Source organism: Schistocerca gregaria, chromosome 1, assembly GCF_023897955.1.
Source record: "Schistocerca gregaria isolate iqSchGreg1 chromosome 1, iqSchGreg1.2, whole genome shotgun sequence".
NCBI lineage: Eukaryota > Metazoa > Arthropoda > Insecta > Orthoptera > Acrididae > Schistocerca > Schistocerca gregaria.
Genome location: NC_064920.1, coordinates 300,600,156 through 300,620,739, shown reverse-complemented (window position 1 = coordinate 300,620,739; position 20,584 = coordinate 300,600,156). Strand labels below are relative to the sequence as shown.

Below are 20,584 nucleotides of genomic sequence, written 5' to 3'. Positions count from 1 at the left end.
CATTTGTATCTGACCTTTTTTTTATTTTACCCAAATAGCCGTCGAACGATACCTCAGAAGCCTAAAAATTTGTAACAGCTGCCTATCAATGTTACCGCGAAATAGAGATGCCTACGTTTCTCAGATGCTTGTCTTGCTTATAGCTGCCAGGAAAAATTAAAGAGCAAAGCGTCAACAGAGTTCTGCGAACGGCAGCATTGGGAAGCGACCGCAGCGCCGCGGCTGATGTAAGTGGAACTAGCTAACGGTGACATGAGGTCGCGCGGCGGGCTGGCGCTCAGTTTGGACGCGGAAACAGTGAGGCGAAAACATGGCTTACGTAGCGGCAATCCTCTTGGCTTTCTTCGCAGCGGCTAATGCCCGTGAGTACAAGTTCTTTACGCAGCGTCACCGCTAGCGTCATGAGTAAAATTGATAACGATCTACTCTGTGACTAACAATCCAATGTTTATTTCAGTTATGCCATGTTCTGTGGTATCAGTAGGCTGGCCGTACAAGTTCGGTATTTTGATGTTAGTGTTGATTATTTCTGTATGTCTATCTGCAGAATTACAAACAAACCTAATTACCGCAGTACTTAAATCGAAACGAGAACTCTTTCAGGAAAAGTAGTTGTTTTTCATATCAATATTTTGTTATTAAAAAAATCAAAAGTGGCGGACTTGTAATGGTGCTACTGTCCGTACTCGGTAAATGAAATAGCTCATGCTACGACACGCAATGGGTAACGTTAACAGATTTACATTTTAATTTTTTTTACTGTGTTTTACCACATAACTAGTTTTATCGTTCCCAGTTAAATTCTTTCGATGTCCTTACTAAATGTGCCTCTTCAGCATTTGAAAATTTATTGTTAAAGTTCCTAAAGAAGTCTAGGTATCGCCCATAGCCTGCTACAGCTTCGTATAACAATTCCACGTGGTCAAAGACAAATTCTGAATGCGCTTGAGAGGTTTTGTAAAAGATCTCGCAAGTCTTTTAGTAAACGATTTCTTCTACGCATACGCCACTGTTGAGGAACTGTCTCCGGATGAACTGACTTTTATCCTTCTTGCATTTAACTTACTGTACTACGAAATAAGTAACCTTGTAGCATTTTATCCACTAAATGAACCTGTGGCGAAAGTAGTACGTCGGTAGCGACGAAAACGTTTTGTACCACCTGCTTGTATGAGAACAGGTGTGGACTTACGTTCAAGGGGAAGAGGAATGAAAGAACTAGCATATGAAACTGAGAAAATAACTTCTGTGAAATAAAATCAAAGCAATAACGATAAAAGCAGTCTGTTCGGAAGTGCACATCTTTGCAGACCTGTGAAATTAAAATATGCTGCTGGATAGCATTCAGTATCGTTTTGTTCCATAAAGTGCGTTGTAACACGGATCCATCTACCTCGGAATGCTGTTCGCAATGTGACAAATGTTCCTACTGAAAGGGATCCTACGGTGGTGCTCTACTGAAGTGTGTTGAGAATGCTGGTTTGTTTTTAGTACCATTACACAGGTGGCTTTACATAGCGATTTCCTGCGCTCAAAAGTACTGAGAAAGAGCTTTTAGGGGGAAAAAAATCTTACACGAAATATGCAAGTCAAGAGGATAGTGCAACACTTTTTTGACGAGTTTGTTGCTGTTACTGGTGTTCATGTGTCAAATAAACTTTTCGTAATCTTAAATCGACCAAACAAAATACCTGCTTGACTATATTAAGGCTATCTCCTTGGCAGCAAAGTACGACCGAATATTTAGTTAGTTTGGATCTTGCGTAGATCATTTTGCACGATAACTAGTAAGGATGTATATTACACTTATGAAACTGTTTGTCTTGATAACTCCAGCGTGCATGATATAGTTTCATAGCGAACGAAGTGATGTAGTCAGCACACCAGATTCTCATTCCGGAGCGGGGATTTAAATCTCTGTTTAGCCTTTGTAATTCAGGTTATGCATGATTTTCCTATTAAAGTGAAAGTCGGGATGGTTGATTTGGAAAGAATACGGCCGATTGCCTGCCACATTGTTCCGCTGTTGCGCGACCTCGACTAGGTGATCCTGGAAATGCTCGAAAAATTGTCTTGCGCCTATATTAGTTCCGTAATTTATTATATATCTTTTCCAAGGACGTTTCGCCGAAGATTTTGTACTGCATGGTCGTACTTACAATTTCTCAGTCAATGGGCACTGTATATCTTGATACCAGATAGTCTTCGTCTGAGTCGCTTTAGATGTTCATGTAGTTGTTGATTGTGTTGCTAGCTTGTGCAGAGACAATCGTTAACTGCTATGTCGCAATTTTCAGGAGTCTCTGAGACTCGAAATAGTTATTAATTCATTAAATTTCCACGTAAGAAATTAAGTTTCTCTCAGATTACTGATACTTGAATGTCGTATTTCTTGAAAATTAATCACGCAGAGCCTTCTCACTAGACATTTCATTATTCGTTCAGAGACTGTTACAAGTTTCTAAGATCAGAGATGGAACCCAGCATCATTTCGCAGTCGTATTTTGACTTCAGTTTTAACTTCAATCTACTGATGCTTCAGCGATTCTTTCCTTATTACGTTACTATCACTCCGTTCTGATGAAAAGTCTTCAATAAGAATCCAACACAAGACTGCTGAGTAATATTACGCTTCATAACGTTTTACTCGATTATCACACTATACAGTCCACTGCCTCATAAGACTTTGAGACCCTTAAAATATTTTAGTAACATTATATATATAAATAAACACCGGCGTCTTGACATAGCTGGAAGTGTCTCCTCATAGCGCATGGCTGTCTGGTCGACTGTAAGTTAACCGGCGTTTCAAAGTCAGCAACATAGCTCCAGGCAGTCTGTACTGATATGTGGTACATCATACAAACATAACATTTTGTAGCAGTTGCGAAGTATGTTTAATAGTAAAAATGATAATTTATTGAACACAAGGTGGTAAAATACTACGCCATATATTGCGATGGCAGCATAATCTGTAGTGAAACAGCTTCAAAGTTGAACAGTAGAATACTTGTCCCATCCGGGCTAGTGTTTAATCTCAATGACCTCGTCGTCGACTATAAGCTAAAATGTAACCTTCTTTCGCGTCCTAAGTAGTTTCATGCCCACACTTCACCCAGTGAATGTAGAGCAGTTATTTTCAGTATTAATGTGAGTGGGTGGCACGGTTTGTAACGAAGAGCAAGTAACAGTGACTTAAATGAAAAGCAGTTATTGAAAGCAGGGATGCAGTACAGAATAACTGCCAACTCACTTCTTCTTTTCGCATGAAGGGCCCGAGCCTTGTCGACCACGTGTTCTCCCATCCTCTCCAGCTTTTAAAGTTCCGTACTATCTGATCAACCTCCACATCATCCAGCCATCGCAGTCTTGGTTTCCCTATTGAACGGCCTACCGTCTGGCTTTGATGGCAACGCCTTTGCTACTAGATGTTCTTAAATTCTCTGCATATAACCCAACCAACGTAACCTTCATGCATTTACGTCTACGCTGTTTGACGGATTTTTATGAAGTTCATACAGTTCCGCATTGGCCCTAATCCTCAAAGCACCATTCTCATATACTGTTCCATACACAGGACGGTCAGAAACAATCTGAAAAGCTTGTAAAGCTGTTGCGGGTTAGGTTGCACTGAGAAATAATTGTTCTGAAAAAAGTTGGGTACGTTGCGCCGTTTCCGACTTAATTAGGTTGAAGATAGCCAATCAAGCAGTTGCGCTCGCAGATTCAAGCGGCACGCCAGATTATATATATATATATATATATATACTCTGTTGTTCTTGTAGTGTAGATGACAGAGCACGAGACTGCTCACACTGTGGCTCGGTTTCGATCCTTGCTATCGTCCCATGTCCAGTTTTTTATCTCTCTCTCATTCGGAGTCAGGAAACAAGCGAAACACGCGTTTGGCAACATCGTTTCCAGACTGGTCGTCCTGTATCCTGCGCAGTATCTTCAGCTTTCTTGGATTGTTGGAGGATGGCAAAATGTTAAGGAAACTGTAATAGCACGGGTTATCTAGTCTTTATCTCTGTTCGGTACCATATTATCTTCCGTAACCACTCCTCCCAAATATTTAAACTGATTTACTCTTTCAAACACTTCAAACTGCCCAACGCCTCTCCACCTTGTTATATTTATGGTGTTGATCATATATTTTGTTTTTTCCTTTATGACTAAACCCAATGCAACCGCTTCGCGTTCCGAATCACATAGTTTTGCAACAAATATACTCTATTTCTCCCAAGCATGACAATGTAGTCCGCAAATGCCATATTCTGAACTATCCTGCTGAAAATAGTGCCACCTGTTTTGCTTCTCAGTTTTCGCGTTACAGCTTCCAGAGTAAAGTTCAATAACGTCGGAGATAGAGAAGCTTCTTGGTTGAGTTTTTTTTGAAAGATCGGAAAATTGACATATTTACCATTAGATTTTATTTTGCACTTGGGGTTGATCTTCACGTCTCACGGCTTTGATGGTTTACCCACGCTACCGTAACGCCTTAAAAAGATAGTTTCTGTTGACACCGTCCATAAATGGACGTGGCCGCATGCAGGCACATCGTGTGCTTGTCCAAAGAAGGCATCGCTCAAACATAAAATATTTTAAGATGAGGGCCACCATGTGGCGATTGTCAACTAGAGGCAGAGGATATAAATAAAAATATATCACCATGTAGAAAGGGATGGCAAGTATAAAGTGTATTCAGCTGTCACCAATGAGTGAGAAAGAACAGGATTAGAGAGAAATGGGTGAAGGAATGGAAGAGATTTTCACTGAGGAGGACTGTATACCGAAGAGCAGTGACAACTAATGGAAAGAACAAGACGACAGACGTCAAATGGGAACTGGTAAAAAGAGTAGAACGAAGAGAGTCGTGCGATGAGAACTGAGAAAGCTACTGAGCAACAAAATACCGGAAAGATGATACTCTAGTGAAATACACGGGCCGGCAGACAAAATTATGAAGAAATGAGACGGAAAGTAAAAAACATTTGCAGAAAGAAAAAAGTGAGAATTTGAGAAAAATTTACTGGAAGACAGCAAGGAATGTAGAAGTGAAAAATACGTCAGAAGAGTGTTTAATGGAATAAGAGATAAAACAAGGAAGGCAGCCTCGGACAACGATATGCAGGGATAACACAGGAAAGTTAATTGGAGCGGAAACTAAAATCATAGAAATGTGTAAATAACGTTTTCAAGACCTATTGAAATAAAAGTAAATCCGGAAATTTGAAAAAGAGGAGCAAGTGGAACAATCTGGTAGCAATGACAATGGATCAGTGCCGAAAGTAGATGAACTACAGAACTATGAAAGAAGATATGATACCAAATGGAATTTTTGAATACGGGTGGTACAGAAATATTAAACATGCATGAAATGGTTCGGAAAATATGGATAAAAAAAACAACAAAACTGCAACACATCCATAATTATACCAGTACATAAGAAGACCGAAAAACTAAATTGATAGTACCATAGAGGAATAGCACTGGAGAATGCTACCTACAAAATACTTGCTAGGCTACTGAACAAGAAATTATGACCGTATACAGAAGCCACTGTTGAGGGATACCAGTGCGTCTTCAGTAAGATAAGAGCAGAAACAGATCAGATGTTTGCACTTAGATTAATAATGGATTGGTTGGTAGATTCGGAGCAGGGAACCAGTGAGGTCATTAACCCTATCGGATTAGAGAAGGATGGGGAAATAAGTCGACCGTGCCCTTTCATCTCGGCATTTACTTGAACCGATTTAGGGAAATCACGGAAAACCTAAATCGGGATGGCTGGACGCGGGATTGAACCGCCGTCCTCCTGAATGCGGGTCCAGTGTTCTAACCACTACGAATTATAATGGAAAACTGTTAGGAGTGCACTACAACGAATGGTCACGTTAGTTCATATTAACCCCGTTGGCTAAACTACACACGAACACCAAACAACAAAATTAGGTATCTCACGACAGGACATTAAAGGAAAATAAATTGCGAATTTAATGAGATTTGTAATCATGTAGCAGATACTGTCATTGGTAAGCTGAAATGCCTTTGTGTAATGTTCTGAACAGTGCACGACTCGGGACGTTGTCCTGTGGTATGTTGAGTAACATGTGGGTGTTGGGAGCTCTTCGCGTACCGCTATGCTGATGGCTGCTGTGTGACGTGTTGACACAAACAGATTCCGGTCGCGTGTCGTAAGTAGCGGCGAGCAAACAGCTGACAATGAGATGCGCAGTGCGCTAGCAGAGAATGGCGAAATACGAACAGATGGACTGCCCAACTGTGAGGCAGGTTGCTGCAGCCAATTAGACCACTTTTAACTAAGAGTGTTTCGGTGTGGAAGGTTTGTTGAAATCGTAAAAAGCGCGTGACTATTTAGTTTGCGGAAGAGTGTGAGAAGGACTCATCCTTAGCCTGTTGATCTATTTCGCCTAGAGGATGAAATTTATTTATAACGAAAAGTACGTTAAGCTAGTGCGAGGGTGGTACGAATCCAGAGTCTTAACTGGTGCAACAACTTTTTCGTAATGTGGGGTCGAGCGTTGTCGTGCTGCAAAATCACTTTATCGTGCCTCTCACTGTATTGCGGCCGTTTGTCTTTTAATGCTCTGCTCAAACGAGTTAATAGCGTTCGATAACTAGCACCTATGATTGTTTCACTTGATTATAACACCTCATAATGCACGACGCCGAGCTGGTCTCAACAAATGCTGAGAGCATGATCTTGAAGCCGTGAATATTCGGTTTGGCCGTTGGCGTGGAAGCATGGCCGGGATATTCCCATGATTTTTTGCTGTTACGGTTATCGTAATGAACCCATTTTTCGTCCCCGGTCACAGTGCGATGCAGGAGACCCGTTTTTGCCTCTGAAGCAACCGTTAACAAACACACAAACGCCATTCAACGTCGCTTGGTTTTTAGTTCACACGGGACCCAAGTTCCTTCTTTCAGAATCATGCCCATAGCCTTCAGACGTTTTGAAACGGCTTGCTGTGTCACTCCCACTAATCGTGCCAATTCTTCTAGAGTTTGACGCGAGTCGTCACTCAGCAATTTCTCCAATTCTGTATCTTCGAAAACATTCTCTCTTCCACCACTATGCTGGTCTACGGCGTTAATACCACCGTTCTTGAAGCTTTGAAACCACTCAAGACTCGTTATTTCACCAATAGCGTCCTCAACATACGTACTTGAGAGCATTTGATGAGACTCAGCAGCTGTTCTCTTCATATTGAAACAAAACAGTAACACCTCCCGAATATGACGAGAATTATGGTCGTAGACTGACATTTTCAGTCAAGAACAACTTTACGATGCAGACACAAATCGACTAATGTTTGAATGAAATTATGTTCACCGAGGTCAAAGTTAACTGCCTGACGTCTGCGATCTGTTACTTTCGACCGCTACTTATCGTTGTCGCCACCTATCGGCATATGGCGGAAGCAAAGTTGTACACCTTGTATGATAAGAAATATCAAAACCACACGCTAATAACGCGCGCTTCACAATTAATTCATAGCTAATTACAAAAAGTTCAAACTGCTCCGAGCTGACATGTCGTAAAATCTACGATTACTGCAAGGTGGTTATAACTAAAAGTGTCGATATAATTCTTTGTTCGCCTAGAAATGAAAACTTAAAAAGAAAATCATTCTCATAAAGTTGACTAATTGGGTTGTAAAACGTTTAACTTGACCCGAGGGCTTATTTGGACGGCAAAAACAAACAGCCTGAGAGGCAATTAAAAAGTACGTGACAAAGCAGCGTTGGAAGCCCAGTCGCGCCATTATGGTGTGAGTAAGTCTGCGTCACAAACATACGCAAAGAAAAAATAGCATTGAATTACTCTCCACTCGATCCGTTATTAAATGTACAGAATACCTATGAAATAGTGCTCATGTTAGCGTCTTATATTCATGGATTTTTTCTTTAGTCTTCTACAGGAACGTGACTGAAGGTTCAGCGTTTCAAATGCTAAATGGCAACAGTTGTTGTAAACATAATACACATTGGCTAAGGTTGCCATGTGTCCCGATATATCGGGACCGTCATCGTTATGGACCTTCTTGCCCCAACGCCCCGACAAGACCCAATTTTGTCCCGGTTTTGCAAAATACTGTTAAGAGCTCGGCTCAAGGACTGCAGTAACGCCATCTGTTAGTGTAACATGTAAAGCGAGCATCTTTTTTATTTATGACTACAAGTTTATGTTGACAGGCCGTTTCACAGAAAACCTTGCGTGTTGCGTATCCTGTGTAGAGGATGTAAGCACCTTCTAGATCTAGTGCCATCATTCGAGAAAATACCAGACTTCACCAGTGGCAGGGGCTGGAACTACTTTAGCAGCGCCACGCGGAACAATCGGGCAGTTTCCATTTGAATGGCGACCTGATAAGATGATTATTTCTAAAAGTAATACGAACGGCGAGTCCGTGTTAGCAGCTTCTGAAGTGGTTACTGCGAGTTTGTAGGGTGTGAAGTGGACAGTGACTTGAACTTCGATGACTAAACTCTTATTGTCTACTGATGATCGTTTAATAGACTTATCATAGCTTCGAAAATGCCTAAGGATGGAAAGATAGTCTCTTTTCGGATGATTGTGGACTATTGTCCAGAGAGGGCGTAAGTTCAGAAAGCATTGGGAGAGATTTGTAGCAATATAAGCCAAAAACATAACGCCATTGTGGAGAGTGATGTCGGCCCCGTGGGCTGATGAAAGAAATAGGCTGCTGCCAGGGACTGTGGAATCACAGTGAGTGTTTTACAAGCTGACTTGCAAGGAGTTTCATGAAAGACGTAAATCTTTCTGAAAAATATGGTGAAGCAATTACTTCTGCCGCAACAAGTTCCATGTAATTGTGTTCTAAATTAAAAGTAATTTAATAAATAAATTGTTTACTTCATTTCTTCACTCCCATCTATGTGTGCCAACGGTGTCCCAGCTATATATAGAAACCCTGTCCTTGAGCCAACCGCGACCGGCCATATGAAGACGTATTCTAATGGGCGTTAAGTCTCCTTCGACGTAGCCAATATCTCACGATTTGTTTATTGACCTTTATTTTGCGGTATAGGCACAGCCACTTGCCACCAGGTATAACAACGTGACAGACAACAAGTGAGTATTAAATCCACTCCTAGAGGAATTTCCTAACGCTTTTGGAAAATAGCATAAATTTTGCTTTATATCTTAACACGTAAATGCAAAATCGCTAAGTACTTAAGCTATTTCACATGGCTGCGTACGCAAAATGTACTCCCTAGAAAAACATTGTGGTTGTTTGTAATTATTAACTAACCATGGGCTTCACCATTTGAACATATTTATATAAGAACATGCACGGGCAGGCGTTAGGCCTACCCTAGCAGTCCAAAAAGGCTCGGAACTCTATTAATAAAAAACTTAAATTAGGTAGTTGTTTCGTTGCTTAAGGTGTTCTACATGTGCTCTCCCCACTCAAGAACAATTTTTTTTTATATGATGGGGCCCCTCCTAGCTCACACCGACGTGGTGACCAAACCAAAAGTTCTACTGTTGCCTCCGTATAACATATTAGTTTTCGAATCAGGAGTCACAGGATGCGGGCTGTGATGTTGTCCATGCGTCTGGGTCGGATTACTCATTGATATGGTTCATCAGGATACAGAAAGTGGACGAAAGCGATCGAAGGGTAGCGGTTTGTAAGGGCAGAGAGGAAAAAGTGCCAAGGTAAGCGCCAAGGGGGAAAAAACCTCTGCGACAATAGGACGGCTAGTAAGGGCAGTAGCGGCTTGCTAGCTGCGACAGTACATGCAAGGTGACGTTACGTTAGTTCGAGGTATCGTGCATCGTTACCTTTGTCGCAGCGGGTGCTCGTTGTAGATGGGTCAGTCCGGGCGCTAAAGCTGGGCTCCTGTGAATTCTCCTGGACCTGCTACAGCGGCTGCATCCCTGTAATAGTCAGAGGTCGTCATACATTAGTGGCCCATCGGCCATAGATCAGCTCACAGTGTAGGGGTGTGTGTGGCTGGTTTGTGTGTTCTGTACAGTACGGCTTCCCTATGACTGCCTGTTTTTCGGCGGGTCGAGAATCTGGGGTTGGCAGGAGTAGCTGTGTCGCAGCGGCTCGCCAGTGCTGTTGTAAGCGTGCTGTGGACCATATATGCTTAGTTTCTTGCTGATAGTGTCTTTAGTCTATTGTTTCCATCTATGGTTGTGGTCGTAGTTCCCCAGTGAAAGAATAAACGGGTTACGCGAGTGTCTCGTGTTTCTGTACAGTCGTATGGAAAGTTTCTGGAATACCTGCAAGAGGGTATCTAGCCGATATTCCTGGTGAAGATCCGCGGTGCGTGTGTAACGCGGAGCATTGCTTATGATGCTGAGTACTTTGTTCTGTATGAGTTGCAGACGGCGCAGGCGTGTGGGCGCAGCGTATTTCCAGACGGGAGCAGCATACTTCATCAGAGGTCTAATAAGTGTGGTGTACATGGACCTGGACACCCTCCTACTCAGTGTGCTACGCCTATTAAGAATAGGATAGAGTTGTTTGAGCCTCGTGTTTGCTTTGTTGGTCACGTGTTGAATGTGGTCCCACCAGAGTAGTTTCCGGTATCTGACCTTCTCACGGAAACATATTGGCCGTTCACGTACTGTTACTGGGTTGCAGTGTTGTTTGCGCAGTAGTTTAGGTCTTCTAGTGAATAGAACGGCTTCGCACTTGTCGACGTTTACTCTAACACGCCATTTCACCAATCAAGGCTCTGCCACACTGAGTGCAGTCTGTAGTCGTTAGTTAATGTTAGGCGGTTTCCAATCTTGCACGAGGAGGGCAGTGTCATCCGAGCAGATTGCCACCATCGTGTTGCGTGTAGCTGGAAGGTCATTAATGTAGAGGTTAATCAGTATGGGTCCTATGATGCTTCCTTGGGATACTCCAGCCTGAATACCATGACGTGTTGATTGTTTGCCCTGCACATCGATGTTGAAACTCCTGTCCGTGAGATATGAGTGTATGAGACGTACGAACACTTCGGGGAACCCTGCGTCGCTAAGTTTGCGTATGAGGCCATTGTGGCACAGACGGTCGAAGGCCTTTTCGATGTCCAGGAACACCGCCCCAGTTGCTTTGTTTGTGTTCTATCCGTGTTATGCATTCAACGACGTGGATGAGTTGATGCATTGTCGAGTGGTGATTCCTGAAGCCGAATTGCTCCGGCCTCAGGGTGTCGTTTGTAATTCAGTGCCAAGGGAGTACTCAAGTACAACTCACAGGAAGTGCATATAACCATGTGAAACTGTCAGAGAAGTCCTTCTGCCTGATGTTGTTCACCTCGCGAACCACATTCGCAATCTATACGGTCTTGGCGATCCATCAGAGACCCAGTCTGCACTTTCTCCTTCTGTGGTAGGTTCTAACTGATAACATGGTCTTGTCATCCGGGATGATTTTTTCCAGAAACGTGTCCGCGTTTTGCATTTCAATAAAGTCGCGGCAGGCGTGCATGGTCAGTTTTTGTTGAGGAGTGAAGCTGTGCGGGACAAACTTTGCACACGCTTTTCTCTCCTTCATTTTTGAGAATGCTTTGAACACTTGATTTAGAGATGTTGCTCCATTGCGATTAGTGGCACAAATGCTTTGACACACTGCGGTCTCACGTCCACAACTTAACCCTATTGTGCCAATAATTTAAAAGAAAAATAATTTTAAAATTTTTCACAAAATTTATCTTTATCATAGTAAGTAACGAGCACGAGAAGAAATTGGAAAAAAGTCAATTGTAAGGACGTGGTTTCACTTTGGAACTACCGGGGTGTACAGTTTTCAACCACCTGTCCTCCTTGCATATGTTTGAAAGCAATTTCGCACTTTTTTCCTAGGCACAGTCCTAACTCTCGAAACTTCCGTGAACTCATAGTACCTAACACAAATTTGCTAAATAACAAGCAAACAGGGCCGCAAAATTTAAGAAATGTATATCAAAAGTACACAATGTCTGAGTGGCTTCACCTCGAAATTACTCATACTAGTAGCACAAACTGGAAGTTACAAGAACATTCGATATGCTTTCACTGCCAATGTTCTCAATACGACCACTATAAAAAACGTCATAATTTCCTAGAATCAACTCAGCACAATACGAGCGCTAAGGGTGGCTTGGAACGCGGTTAAGTGACTGCTGCAACGCGGTACTTTCGTAGAAACCTCAGTGTGCCACTAGGTGCCTCTGTTTTGCAGTAACATCGGTAGTTTAAAACTAAGAGTGGTACTTCAAAACAAAAGGAATAAAATGTTTTGAGACGGAAACCACTAGGGGTTCAAAAGCCGCCTGATCAAAACTGATTGGTCGAATGCACGTCTTTTGTTTACAGTAAGTTTAAACTGGGTCTGTAGTTACTGCGCTGACGCCACTTATGCGTCAAAAATCTGTCTCGTACCCTTTTTGGCGAACGGAGGATTCGTAAGTCGAGCAGCGCGGTATTATCGAAGGTTAAACATATTACTTTGCATTTTATTGGTTAAGAAACATTGTCAAGAATGGCTGAGTTCCCCATGAAAGTTGTTAATTGTTAACTGAAACGATGATGTTGACTACATTTCAAAGTTTCATTTTAATATGTGTACTATGTCAGTGAGAGTTGTGGCGGCTCATACATGCTATAACTTCATTTTATAATCTGTAACATCATTAGTTCATTGCATTTTTTTCACTTTACCTGTTTCAGCAGAATGATCTGTCGTTTTCAGAAGCCTACAATAGCTGGAATATTATAAATCATTCACACAAATAATGGCAAGGTCTAATGATTTATAATATTCCAAACTTTGTAGGCTCCTGAAGACATTAATCTGTTGAAACCGGTAGAGAGAAATAAAAATAATAGCGCAATTAACGACTGAATTTTATTCCGAAATATATACTATACTTGGTGGGGAAAATAACAGCTATCAATAAAATAATAAATTAATATCTCGAAATTATTAAATCTTTTGCAGTGATTAAAACAGATTAAAAATATCATAGTTCCCTAGTTTGTCGCAGCTACCAAATATACAAAAAAGTTCCAATTATGTTTCAAAGCATTCGTTTCGTTATGACAATCATAAAACGAATAAATTTCTGCACTGTAACCAAATCAAAATATAAAATTAACGGAACAAAGAAGGAAAATATTGCACAAGATGTTTCCGTAGAAGAGTGGTGGTTGAACAGTTTAGTGAGAGATGAGGTCAAATAGATTTTAATGATTTCATCGCCAGAGAGAGAATAATATAGGGACAAATAGATGCAACGTTTTTCGCTAACAGTAAGAGTATCAAGACGTTACTGTAACACCAATCCCTTTTTCCAGTTTTTCAATAATTTTCAAATGAGGCTGATTGAACAGGTATTAAGACAGAATTTTCCTACCAATCGACAACGATAAACTTAAACCACAAAAAGATCTGTTGTGTGCAAATTTGGCTTATTGTAGACCTAAGAGGTTCGCAGAGTTCTTTGTGAGACAGACCAGTAAGCATAAATATTTCCAGGCTTTGAGATTTCTATTTAGACGATTAACAAGACGTATGTTTGAGTCGTTGAACAGTTATTCTCTGGTAATTTCACAAAATTTGAAAGCCGATAATTTCACAGCTCTAAAGATATGTTAATTACTATATCATCATATCTTTAATTGATAAATTTTCAAAACATATGAACCACTTTTTATTTAAAAACTAAGACGGAATCACCTGTTTTGTGCCACCTTTCTCTCCAATGTATTGGTTATTCCCTCAGTCTCTGTAAACGAGCGACTTCATTAGGCACAATCACCTAATAGTTAGGTGCATCGGCTTTCATTGCAACAGACTAGGACATCGCGAGTTAAGAAAGGTCTCGGGACCATTAAGGCCGGGTGTTTGACATTTCTGCAAGCACTTAAGGGACTGCAGTAATAGTAAATAAAAAGAAATGTAGGGAAAAACTGTGGCTTCAGTTACGAAACACTACAGTGATTTTTTCGTTGAATATATGCCTTCAGATGCAACTATGTCTGAATCATGAGTTTGTCGTTTTCCACCGACTACAGCATTCATCAAAAAAAGTTTCACTTGCTGTATACATTGACGGAAAAAGAATTGTAGACAAAGATCGATTACGAATTTTGGACACAGTTATAAAAAGTATCAGCGCCACTTTTATGGGCGCGTAAAGGGGTGTGTTTGCATGGAATAGATGAACGAAGCTGCGGCGTACACAAATTGCCACAGATAGAATGAAGCGAGTGGAGCAAGCACGTCCATCGTACAGAAGAATGGGACTTGCGCTCTGTGCTTCACACGTAACTCTGAAGATAATGGTAGATGGTGCCCGAATGTACCAAGAGAGGCTCAATCATTCAACAAAGAAGTACACTGTTTGTGAAAATTATAAACTTAAAAATACATGGCACTGAAATCTACCTACCATAAGTTAGGTAAGAATAATTAGTAAATTTTGAGTGCAGCATATGTAACATAAATATGGAGAAGACACCACAGAATTAAAGTTCACAATCGCTTAACTTTAAATCTTATTTCATTTTGAGACACGACCAGTTTCGAACAAATGACCATTTTCAGGAAGCAGACACTTTTGCGATTCGGTCTGCTGCTAAATTGGGTCAGTGTTACACTTCATTAGCTGTTGAATGAATTACCAAGTGATCAGAAGTCAGTGACCTCAGACAATGAGGGTGTAATGGTGGTACCGCAAAATATGGCATGTTATTGATGTGCCTGTACTCAGTGCCAGAAATATCTTCAGCGAAATTAATGCATAAAATGGAATGCGCTTAAAAGAATTTACAGTTGCTGTCAGTGCAACATTTGCCAGGGCATCAATGTGTGCGTCTCCACAAAGACTAAATGAAGCACTATACATCGACTGCTCCGCTAGATAAACAGATAAAAGTAATTGCAGATACGTCTGACAAGGGAACATCAAGAAAAGATGCATTATATAGAGAGGCAACTACATCTACCAAATGGATGGGCAAGACATGTAACATTAGCCTCTGCATGAGCAGTAAAAAATGTTTTGAAGTGTACAAAAAATTGGACTATCCCCGTTTTATCTGTAATTCAACGTTTGATTGTGCCTATGTTAAGCAAATAATGCTGACAAAGATTTTAGTCCTGGTAAATAAAGTATTAAACTAAGAAATATCTTTGGACATTACGCTTACATTCTGTCTATTCGTCACATCGCGATGATCCTGAACATTTGCACAGTTCATTTAGGCTATTCATACACACTGTTGTCTAACTGCAATGTTTAAACAATTCCACGCGTAATTACTGCCGAAAATATGTGGGCTGCTTGTAGTCATGTACACATCAGATGTATGTAGCGAATGTTTATTCCACTATCGCTGCATCTTATATAGATATATCCCCTACACCGAAGAGATGGCATGGTCGCAGCTCCGCTCATAGCACTCAACTTGACTACAGAGATGATCACTACAAATGATTAATATGCTTCTTGGCTGTTAGCAATGAGTATTCAAACGTATTTTATCCATAAGGCTTTTTATTCATCACGAGGAATTTCCTTGTGGAATGTGTACCACTTGTGCGTATTCAGTGGCACTGAATAATAATGACACAAAACAGGAATAAAACATTGTTAAAATCAGTACTACTTACAATAAGCACGTCTCTCCATGCACGTTCACCCTCACACTGCCTAACCACCACTTGGTGTCGCGCCGTATTAAATTTTTTATTCTCGAAAGGTGGCCAGTCAGAGGCCAGAAAATGGAATGCTTCTTCGGACGAGCGTGCTCTGGAAAGAAAAACTGGGGACTAGAACCGTATTTTTCAGTCGCTTCATATCTTTGAACACAAACGAGTGCGCGATTACAGCGCAATAGGTGTAAAACTGAGGATACTGTGGAAATATAAATATTGTACGAAAGGTTCTAGACCTGTACCGTATTTATAGATCAAAATGTGGGTAACATTGTGGTAATTTAAGATGCAAGGTATATTGTTTACAGATACTTCACATCATCATAGATGGTATTGTGTACATTATTCATACTTCCTTAATCTCATTCTTGGATACTCCATGGCACCGTGCTGGATGGTCTGTGGCACTCTGTCAGAGTCGCAACATTGGTTTTCAGCTTGCTCCCAATTGAGAAACAAGAATTTTCACCTCCAAAGATTTGTCCTAATTTTATATGAAGAGGTCCTTTTCTTTGGGGGGGGGGGGGGGGGGAGGGGGGAATTAAAACCAGGCAGAGCCTTCCATGGATTGTTAACACTGACGTTCTGCTATTCGTCCGGTAACTATTTCGTCATGAATTACGTCGGCAGAACTTGAGGATACTGTATTTAACAACTGTTGGCATAAGCCAATGTCTACTTTAGACTGACACAGGTGCAGTGGTACTCATGAGTAGTTGATGTCCTCGAAACTGAACTAAGTGGTTAGGGTTCGAAGAGGTCCATTCGTCAATTCCAGGTCTGCTCAATGTTGTAATTTGGTTTGATGAGTTTCTGATCAAGCTTCAGTGATGGGTTCATGGATTCCAGTCTCTTTTTTCTGGCGGCTGTAGTGCCCATATGAGGGCAGGTTAGTGTCACAACGACGTTTCTACCATTGTGTTAGCAGAGTTCTTTTTGTCTTCGGCTGAGGAAGGTGGATGCTTGATAACACTGGCAACCATTTCAGAGGTGTCAATTTGGTGGTCCCTGTTACTGTCCTGGGTGTCAACTTTAGCAGTATGTACTCTGTTCATCCACAGAGCACCGTAGTATTGCGCAAATGGGTAGAGCAAAGCAAGGGCTGGTGCAACAACGTTACACTTCCCGTATAGTGCATTATTTGACTGAATGTCTCCCAATAGATCAACATCATGTTACAGATTTGGCAAGTCTTAGAATAGTGCCAGTTACCCTAAAATATTACAGTGTGGCGTGTGTTTTGTTTTAGAGAACAACTGCCCCAACATAGTGGCGCGGCGAGGCTGGGGAGCACGTCCGGCGAAGCAAGTGGAGTACATCATCAAGCCAGTGCAGTACGTCGTCATCCAGCACACCGTCTCGCCCATCTGCACCTCCATGAACGCCTGCGCCGAGCGCGTGCGCAGCATCCAGGCGCAGCACATGACCAACCTCAAGTTCGAGGACATCGGCTACTCGTCAGTACCATTGCAGCTATGCCGTTCTAAAGTAGACAGACTTCCGCCAACATTTGCTAAGCGTGATATCTTCATCTACATCTACATTCATACTCCGCAAGCCACCTGAGGGTACCTTGAGCACCTCTATCTGTTCTCCAGTCTCGTATTGTTCGTGGAAAGAAGGATTGTCGGTATGCTTCTGTGTGGGCTCTAATCTCTCTGATTTTATCCCCATGGTCTCTTCGCGAGATATACGTAGGAGGGAGGAATGTACTGCTTGACTCCTCGGTGAAGGTATGTTCTCGAAACTTCAACAAAAGCCGGTACCGAGCTACTGAGCGTCTGTCTGCAGAGTCTTCCACTTTCATCTCCGTAACGCTTTCGCGATTACTAAATGATCCTGTAACGAAGCGCGCTGCTCTCCGTTGGATCTTCTCTACCTCTTCTATCAACCCTATCTGGTACGGATCCCACACTGCTGACCAGTATTCATGCAGTGGGCGGACAAGCGCACTGTAACCTTTGTTTTCGGATTGCATTTCCTTAGGATTCTTCCAATGAATCTGTCTGGCATCTGCTTTACCAAAGATTAACTTTATATGATCATTCCATTTTAAATCACTCCTAATGCGTACTCCCAGATAATTTATGGAATTAACTACTTCCAGTTGCTGACCTGCTATTTTGTAGCTAAATGATAAGGGATCTATCTTTCTATGTATTCGCAGCACATTACACTTTTCTACATTAAGATTCAGTTGCCATTCCCTGCACCATGCGTCAATTCGCCGCAGATCCTCGTGCATTTTAGTACAATTTTCCATTTTTACAACCTCTCCATATACCACAGCATCATCCGCAAAAAGCCTCAGTGATCTTCCGATGTCATCCTCAAGGTTATTTATGTATATTGTGAATAGCAACGGTCCTACGACACTCCCCTGCGGCACACCTGAAATCACTCTTATTTCTGTTATCTAGGAACTCTTCAATCCCATCACATAATTCCTCTGATAGTCCATATGCTCTTACTTTGTTAATTAAACGACTGTGGGGAACTGTATCGAGCGCCTTGCGGAAGTCAAGAAACACGGCATCTACCTGGGAACCCGTGTCTATGGCCCTCTGAGTCTCGTGGACGAATAGCGCGAGCTGGGTTTCACACGACCGTCTTTTACGAAACCCATGCTGATTCCTACAGAGTAGATTTCTAGTCTCCAGAAAAGTCATTATACTCGAACATAATACGTGTTCCAAAATTCTGCAATTGATCGACGTTAGAGATATAGGTCTATAGTTCTGCACATCTGTTCGACGTCCCTTCTTGAAAACGGGGCTGACCTGCACTCTTTTCCAATCCTTTGGAACGCTACGCTCTTCTAGAGACCTGCGGTACACCTCTGCAAGAAGGGGGCAAGTTCCTTCGCGTACTCTGTGTAAAATCGAACTGCTATCCCATCAGGTCCAGCGCCCTTTCCTCTTTTGAGCGATTTTAATTGTTTCTCTATCCCTCTCTCGTCTATTTCGATATCTACCATTTTGTCGTCTGTGCGACAATCTAGAGAAGGAACTACAATGCACTCTTCCTCTGTGAAACAGCTTTGGAAAAAGACAAATCTAGTATTTCGACCTTTAGTCTGTCATCCGCTGTTTAAGTACCATTTTGGTCACAGTGTCCGGACATTTTGTTTTGATCCACCTACCGCTTTGACATAAGACCAAAATTTCTTAGGATTTTGTGCCAAGTCAGTACATGTAACTTTACTTTCGAATTCATTGAACGCCTCTCGCATAGCCCTCCTCACACTTCATTGCGCTTCGCGTAATTTTTGTTTGTCTGCAAGGCTTTGGCTATGTTAATGTTTGCTGTGAAGTTCCCTTCGCTTCCGCAGCAGTTTTCTAACTCGGTTGTTGTACCACGGTGGCTCTTTTCCATCTCTTACGATCTTGCTTAGCACATACTCATCTAACGCATATTGTACGATGGTTTTGAACTTTGTCCACTGATCCTCAACACTATCTGTACCTGAGATAAATTTTTTGCGTTGAGCCATCAGGTACTCTGTAATCTGCTTTTTGTCACTTTTGCTAAACAGAAAAATTTTCCTACCTTTCTTAATATCTCTATTTACGGATGAAATAAACGATGCAGTAACCGCGTTATGATCGCTGATTCCCTGTTCTACGTTAACTGTTTCAAATAGTTCGGGTTTGTTTGTCATCAGGAGGTCTAATATATATATTCAACTCCTTCAGCCATAATTCATGGCGAAATGGTATCAAACGACCGCAATTTTTCAGCAAGCGACCACATTGCCATCATCAAGTGTAGAGAACAACCTTCAGTTCTCTCCTGCCTATACACCAGTAAAGTCACTTGGCGATGGGAAATGCTGCTAGTTTGTTTCATCGTACCTTACGCTACGGCCCATTGGTGCGTGGCTCCTGGGCAGTCACTTTGTCAGCGCACCTCACCATGCCAACGAGGTCTCTTTTCGAAATAATGTGGCCGGTGGGCGCTGACTTCGCGCTGTTCCCCTATGAAATATTTCGTCTGTATGACAAGCTTTCTAGCGGATTTGATAGACAGCTCTACAGATGTGCTCCAGCTGGGCACCTATTTATGCATAAAATGAATAAAATGTTTTCCGCTTTATTTGAGCGGCAATGGATACAAATTAGGTACAGTCTAATAATTTCAAGCATGACGACAGCTTCAGGCTGACTACGGTTACAAAAAGAATGAACACTGTGATACACTGCAAATCAGTGAATAAAATTAAAGTCCATCGTACTGCCATTAGAAAGTCAGCTGCTATCAAACGCCGAACACAGACCAACCTCGCAGCATAGTTCATTAACAAGAGGGCTGTAAATGCGCATGTTGTCAGCATGTAGACTGACAAAAGAACCTTGAAACTTCATTTAAATGATTGTGTGTCTGTACTTACATTGCTGAATGACTGTGAAGAAACTTCTACGTTATTTGGTTCTGAAGCTGCTAAGTAAAACTGAACGAGCGTACTGAGCGTACTTTTGCTTGACTTATTCTTATCATGTCAACACTGACCTACAATAGCCTAGCGCAACGCAATCTGACTGCTCAAAAAATAAATAAATAAATAAAAAACTATATTCTAACTACTAAAGTCACTAACTTCTAATAGGCATATGGTTAGCAAAGGAAAGATTTTGTTGCAAACCAAATAATGTATTTTTTTACCTTACTGATGTCACATCCAGTTGAAACACGAATATGAATCGCCATTGACATCCAGTACAAACTTATATAATCATGAATAATAGACAATCTCCAAGTCAGATACTTCCAGATTGTTAGCTTACATTAACACTTCAGACCTCTACCCTTCAGGAATATAACCTCTCACATCTGACATCCATCACCGCTGGCTGTTCACCTCGAACTGCCCAACAGTACTTCCA

General features: G+C 41.6%; 1 protein-coding gene across 1 annotated transcript in view; it reads left to right on the top strand.

Annotated features, from left to right (window-relative positions):
- The first annotated feature begins 230 nt into the window (after positions 1 to 230).
- LOC126342056 (peptidoglycan-recognition protein SA-like) overlaps positions 231 to 20,584 on the top strand; it is a 67,847-nt gene continuing 47,493 nt past the window's right edge. The window contains exons 1-2 of the mRNA XM_050001823.1: positions 231 to 362; positions 16,951 to 17,158. Coding sequence (XP_049857780.1) covers positions 311 to 362; positions 16,951 to 17,158 — 260 coding nt within the window. The 5' untranslated portion in view covers positions 231 to 310. The remainder of the gene's footprint in view (positions 363 to 16,950; positions 17,159 to 20,584) is intronic.